Genomic DNA, 7,165 nt, shown 5'->3' with positions numbered 1-7,165 from the left:
GAACTCGTTGATTTATCTAGACATGAACAACAACAAAGTTGGCGATTCCTTACAATCCGGTAGTTTTTTGGGATTACTAGTGTTACAAACGCTTTTGCTCAATAACAATGGCATTACAAAACCTCCAGCTGAAAGTATAGCAGGCCTATCGACCCTGCAATATCTACGTTTACAGGTTTGTGTAAATAAAGTAAATTTATTCTAATATCAAATACGGTCAAGTCCATTTTATTTAGGAAAACAATATTACTGAACTGCAGAAAAGTGCTTTTGGTAGACTTCCAGTCCTGTTCGAATTAAATTTGTATAAAAATGGCATAAAGGATATAAAGTAAGTAATAAGTTTTATATTCTCGTATTTCACATTAAAATTAAATGTTTCATAAATAAAAATTATAACCGTTGGAGCATTATTTTGATTCTTTTGTTTCAATGTATATAAATTAGTTACAATGTTTCTATACAATATTATATGAATTACAATTAATCGTAATAGGGATATCTAATTTTTATATCGATTTACATTTAAACTTAATTTTGTAAGAAAAAGCCGAATGCGCAAAAAAAGCAAAATTACTAACTAAATCATGATAACTCACCATATATTGGATTCACACACGAAAGTTTTGATTGTAATTTTAAAATTATATTGTGATTCTCGTATGAATCCAGTATGATGTGAGTTGCGATGGATGAGAGCGTATACCAGAGAAGATCTTATAAATAACGACAATTTATTTTTTATAATAAATTCTATTCTATCGTGAACACGTAAACTTAAAAAACAAGTTAACTGCAGACTCACCAATCACCAATTTTTCGGTGTGAGAGGTACTTAACTGTCTTAACTCTTAACCTTGCTAAAAAAAATTGAAGTAATTTTTTTTTATCAAGATTTTGGCTAGAGATTTAAATTTTTTCTTTCACATTGCTTAAACATCACGAAGTAATAATTTAAAGATTTTCGAATATCTTCGAACAAATTAATGGCCTTTTCGATTGGAACATCTGAGATAATTTTTATAATCGAGATTCACTTTTAGTGCAATTTTCATTTTTGATTGGGGTGAATCTGTATAACACTCAAGATAAATTTATAATACTAGATATTTTGACAGAGTAGCAATATTACTCTGAAATTAACAGCTGTTTTGTATGATTTGACAGTGTGTGTGAATTGTTTTCACCTCTGCACAATTTGTTTGTTTATATTTGGCGACAGTTTTGAAAAAATTGATAACATCAAAATAATAGCATATTTGACTGTAAATGCATTGTTATCTGACGATAAAACTGCAGATGAATATATATTTTTCAATTTGATACAATTCAATTCAATGGCAAGTGACTAGTCAAAAGCTTAGTAACATAACTCTAAAAACGCCATAAATATTTGCTGTCAATTTTAGAGACTTTTCAAAAAAATTACTGGTGTAATTACTGGCAAATAATTTTTCTGATCAGAGTATTGATAAACGGCTTAAGATCACCAAAGGCTTCTATTTCTATTACAACAAAAATTCAGTTTTATATTATTTTAATTAATTGAATTCTTGGCTGACCATACAGCTGTTTCGAGTATTGCTAAATACCCATCATCAGTGATCTTGGAAATAATTCTTGTGTTTAATTATTCGTAAAAAATTTTTTGAGACTGCAAGTACCAGGAATCGAACCAGAAAAAGTCTTATAGTAATACGAATAAATCCATAACCTTCTAAGTCTAGAGATACTTGATAATCATTAAAATAATTAAGACCTATAAAGTATTTATATGCATATACATATATCCTTACATATCATTACATTATGATATATATATCCTTACATTATATAATATATGTTTACGTGATGAAGCAAACTAACAATGTATAATTAAAATTGAGCTCTTTTAATGGTTTTTAGGTCCATTGTCAATAGATTATAAGACTTATTTCTATTTCTTGTAAATAAACTAAGTAAATAAATTCAGAATATACAAATGATTTATTGGCCTATACATATTTAAATTGGTAGCACGGGTGGTAGGAAAGTAGTCTGGATATGTGATTAGATACGCGTAAGAGGCCTTTGACTTGTTTTGTGAATTTCATAAACATTTTATGTATATATTTTATAAGTAAATAATGTATTAATAAAAAAATATACTCATATATTTATTAAAAGTTGTGAACACTCATATGTAACATAAATTGTATATATGTATAAATCAAAAATAATTAATTCAAACCCAAACAATTTCTATACTCTCTTCAAAAAAAAAAAAAAATAAAAGTGGTATTTTAAGTATTTTATAAAAAGAAACTTGTATATGATATGTAATTGATTGTATGTATACATAAATCCAAATGCAAATGAATACATTTAAAAATAATTCTAGAAATAACTGTCTTGTCATAATATTTTTTTCATATACATTTATTTTTGTTTAGCAAACATGCCTTTGAAGGTCTTCTGCAACTTCTTACTCTAAATTTATCCCATAATTCAATCATAAATATTCCAAATGATGCATTTGTAGGTCTTCCATCGTTGCGAAGATTAGATTTATCTCACAATTACCTTACGAAACTGGACAATAAAACAAATGGAGTTCTGGATGATCTTCTCAGCTTAGAATATGTAAGATTCCTATTTTTAATAACGTTACGACGAAGTCTATTTAATAATTTTTTAGTTGAACCTAAGCAACAATAAAATTAGCTTTGTAACAAAGAAGACGTTTCCGTCAAATATTTACATTCCATATAATTTGAAATATTTGGACTTAAGTTACAATCAAATGCCTGTTTTAACTTATGACATTACATTTGGTACGAAGAAATTATTGGAGTTTAATATTTCACATAATCATATCAATGAACTACGAAAAGGTAAGATAGTATCAAATAAGCATTTGAAGATATTTAAAAGAATATATTAATGAAAATAATATTAAATAAAATAACATTGTTATTCATTTCCAAAGGCGTTTTAGCTAACTTTACTGAGTTGCAATCCATTGATCTTTCTTACAATAAGTTAACTAACCTTATGTCGGAACCAAACATTTTTAATATTCCAAAAAATTTATCAAAAATATACTTACAAAATAATGAGATATACCGATTGCCATTCGAAAAGTTTATAAAAGAACCAAGGATGGAGGAAATTAATTTAAAAAGTAATCAGTTAACGGAGTTTCCTTCAACTTTAGTTAGATTGTTAAAAAATAATACACGCGTATTATTCGATGACAATCCGCTTGAGTGTACCTGTGCAGCAAGGCCACTACTTCACTTCTATTTACAAAATACTTCATGGAGTGAAGATCTGAGCAATATATTTTGCGAATCACCGGTCTCTCTAAAAACCCAACAATTAATAAGTATTGCTGATAAACACTTAATTTGTTCTCCGAAAATAAGAGAAACGTATAACGGCACTGATTACGATGAACTTATGGATGTAAACTTCCGCGATATTGAAATGTAAGTAATTGATTATTTATTACAAAACGATATTTTTGATTTATTACCAATATATTCATTTATAATTTATAATTCATTTATTAGAATTAATCGAAACATATTACAAAAATTAAGATGTTTTCTGTTATTATGCATTGTTCAAAGAAAATCAAATTCTGGTTGTATGCTGTCTTAGATTGTCACACCAAGGGAGTGTGACGGTGCTAAGAATATGTTAAGATATCTAAAGCTTTTAACACTCTTTTAGCAGTTTGTTGAGTCTGGCGGGATATCATCATCCCTTTATTTTCACTTTCATGCCAAATTTATATATTCTTAAACAGTTCGATCAACGAGCATTCGTTTAGTATAGGTTTGTTAAATAGTCTCTTTGATCTATGCAATTAAAGTAAAATTTATAGATTTGGTCAATTTTTTTAAATAGTTTAATATAAGTTAAAATATTATAGTCGGAAATTGATGTCTTTAGAGTCTATTTTAATTACCGGAAGCGTTAATGTTTGCTTATTTTGTACATCTACCTTGGCTTATATATAATAATATGCATAATACATAATTAAAATGATAATGATGAACAGATATTAAGATACCAATGCAGATTTTGGGAAGACAGTCAAGGCAACTTATAGCAAAAACTGTACACAAACAAACAGTTTTATAGATTTAAGGTAGTTAGCGAGAATTAATGAATAGGTCTTGATGGAAATATTCTGAAAATAGAAAACCATAAGATGAAATTTGATATACCTTCTGCTCAAAAAGTACTTGGATTTTGTAAATAAAACACACAAACTTAAATTTTATTCCAAATTTATTTTATCTCGTTCAAAATATGCTCTTTCTGAAGCGATACATACATATATCCCAACACTTAACTCAATCTTCCATACATTTTTCATAGGCCCGTGAAGGTATGGCTTTTAGTTGCTTCAGCGAATTCTCTTTTACCGATTCAATCGACTCAAAACGCTTACCACGAAGGGGCAATTTGAGTTTCGGGAACAGGAAAAAGTCGCACGGATCCAGATCTGGCGACTATGGTGCCTGAGCAAACTAATTGACAGATGGCGCTCAAATTTGTACCATATGTTAAGAAAGGGTACAAAAAAGGTCTATTACTTAAGGAGTAGTTAACAAACAACAAAATCCGGATACTTTTTAAACAGAAGGTACACTTAAATATAAGTGGGACAAAATTCATGATGCATCTAAAATCACTAGTTTCATAAGTCAACGCTACATTTTACGGGATTAATGGTGGTGCGCAAATTTAATTCTTCACAGAAACACCGTTGACGCGACATTAGAGATAAAATACAAGCGGAAAACAATTGTTACTATGAACTTAAGAAACTAATATGCCTTAATATTTTGTAAACAAAACAGAAACTAATAATATCTAAAACAGTATTAGAATTACATAAATTATTTGTTCACTTCTTAAGAATTTTTTCTATTTTATGCATAATAAAAAAAAAAGTTTTATGGGTTGCAAATTCATGTAGGTCAGGGTATTTTAACAAGAAACGTACTACCGACCAGAAAAATATTCAATCTGTTTTGCAATCCGCGGTTCCAACATCTTTCAAAATAATACTATCGTTAAAAAAAATATAATATTTTACAATATTTCATTTTATTGACTAGTGACGCTAGCAGCTACCAGAGATTAAAAAACTGTGATATAGATGACCGAAATATGCTTTTAATTTGTTTACAGTTTTAAAAAATTCTGAATTGATTTAAATTGAATTGATTTATATTTTAATAAATACTTAAATAAATTTTAAAATTTTTTAACTACATGTGCATCAGTGGTTCCACCTCACAAATTGCGCTTAAAGTTAGAACGCCACAGTTTTTTTACACAACATTATTTCACGTTTATTGGAACTAGTTTAGCTGTCAAAAGACTGATGGCTAATATTGAAGCAACAATAATCGCAAGAAAGTGATGTTCTGATGACACGCATTCCAAATATTTACCTGTGATATAAACACATTCAATCGATGTCTTAAAGTCCGATTTATAAATTTATTTGATCATTAATTTTTTTTTACTTCATGCCGTTGGAAAACTGATTGATTTCATAAGATGATATTTGGCACGCCGATTTTTAATTGTAACACATGCTGTGGTATCATTGATAAATCGAGTGACTCAAAAAAAAAAAATGAACGCTTTTAAAGCTTTCAGCATATTATGGATCGACTTATAAATGACTGTCTTGCACAGGATGTTAAATTGAATAATATTGAAGTTGGCTGACGTCTTTGTTCTAGAAGGTAGGAATAGATCACAGATTTAACAATCGTGACTGTTAAATGTGATTTGAATTTTATAAACCAACTTTTCAACTGATTTCTCTTTCAATGTGTCAGATCAATTGACACATAATGTCGCTCACCTAGTAGAATGTTTCAGACACTTATTTTTTTCATCCACTGGCGTCGATCGATGAATTATAGGTATGTTTGCCTAAAAGCTGCTGTAAGCAATATTATTGCATTCCCAAATTGTCTGATATTTCCACCCACATATTACATGATCGATCAAAAGCCTTGAGTGACTTTTTGTGTGGTATTTTGTACATATCCGATATGTTTTGATTTCAGCAATATGTTTGGAAATTTTGCACGCGAGTAAAGAGTTCTTCCACCCTTTAATAACGTCGCATTTGTTCCAGAGGATACAAGAACAAGAACAAGAACAATAATAAAAATAAAAATATTGTCATGTGCCAATAAGAATACTATAACTTCTATGCTGAGTATTTGATTTCAAATAAATAAATAAATATCTTAAAATGTAATTCTAGTTTCTTTCAAAAAAAAAAAAAAAACTCTCTAACTCGAAGTCTCCATAAGCCGATCATTTTTTTTGCAAAATGGTATTTCGAGTTATGGAATTTTGACTGTATTTTGTAATTTAAAAATTAAATTAATTTTATATTTCTATCTATATTTTAAGCGACAATAATGGAATTTTAACAGTAAAATGGTTTGTTACCTCACCTGGAGATATTGCAGATTTTTTGCTTTATTTGCGTGATGACCAAAATGTGATTTTATACGAAGACAATTTGGAATACAACAAACGTATCGCAAAGGTTCCGTTAAGCTTAGCTCTCATACAGAATTCAAATACAAATGTCGATATATGTATTGTATCAAAAGACAGCAATAACAAAGTAGGTCGTTGGTTTAATGGACAATGTCAAAGTGTATCAGAGCTGTTGGGAGTGCGTAAGCTTACATATAAAGTAGTGCCTTCCTGTAGTGCAAAACAAAAATTAAATTTAATATGTTATTTTCTTAGTTTGTTTTTTTTATTTATATTGTTATAAATGATTTTTTGTAACTATTATAAGCAAATAAAAAGTGTAAATAAAGACATGTTATCAATTTGTTAGTTGGTCAAATTTAATAAAAGGTGTATTCGTGCGGTGCGAAGTCAGGCAAAAACAGAAGTCGCTTGCTTAAAGTCGCTTATTGTTTTGCGTACAAACAACAACAAAAAGCTTTCCATTTAAACGACTAGGTATGAAGTGGCCAAACATCTTAACGCTTGTAGAAAAAAAAATCACCTAAGCCATCTGTTGTGAACCTTCATTGGAATAGTCAACGAATACCCCAGTCATCTGTTAAAAGTGTGAACAAATTTACACCAAATTTATTGTTTAATAGTAATGTAA

General features: G+C 28.8%; 1 protein-coding gene across 1 annotated transcript; it reads left to right on the top strand.

The window, feature by feature from the left end:
* Positions 1-9: 9 nt before the first annotated feature.
* Positions 10-6,872, top strand: LOC119684984 (chondroadherin-like protein). Its single transcript, XM_038099149.1, has 6 exons — positions 10-175; positions 237-331; positions 2,433-2,622; positions 2,678-2,873; positions 2,969-3,470; positions 6,442-6,872. The coding sequence occupies exons 1-6, from the start codon at positions 23-25 to the stop codon at positions 6,815-6,817; spliced, it is 1,512 nt and encodes a 503-aa protein (XP_037955077.1). The 5' UTR covers positions 10-22; the 3' UTR covers positions 6,818-6,872.
* The last annotated feature ends 293 nt before the right edge of the window (positions 6,873-7,165 follow it).

This window comes from Teleopsis dalmanni, chromosome 2 (genome assembly GCF_002237135.1).
Source record: "Teleopsis dalmanni isolate 2A chromosome 2, ASM223713v2, whole genome shotgun sequence".
Taxonomy (NCBI): domain Eukaryota; kingdom Metazoa; phylum Arthropoda; class Insecta; order Diptera; family Diopsidae; genus Teleopsis; species Teleopsis dalmanni.
This window is presented reverse-complemented; position numbering and strand designations above follow the sequence as displayed.

What these genes read in the sequence shown, in the direction of transcription:
- LOC119684984 (XM_038099149.1), top strand. Translation starts at nt 23, where the DNA reads ATGAACAACAACAAAGTTGGCGATTCCTTACAATCCGGTAGTTTTTTG. An exon ending in AATGGCATAAAGGATATAAA is followed by an intron (nt 332 to 2,432) that starts GTAAGTAATAAG and finishes ATTTTTGTTTAG; the next exon opens with CAAACATGCCTTTGAAGGTC. An exon ending in TATCAATGAACTACGAAAAG is followed by an intron (nt 2,874 to 2,968) that starts GTAAGATAGTAT and finishes TCATTTCCAAAG; the next exon opens with GCGTTTTAGCTAACTTTACT.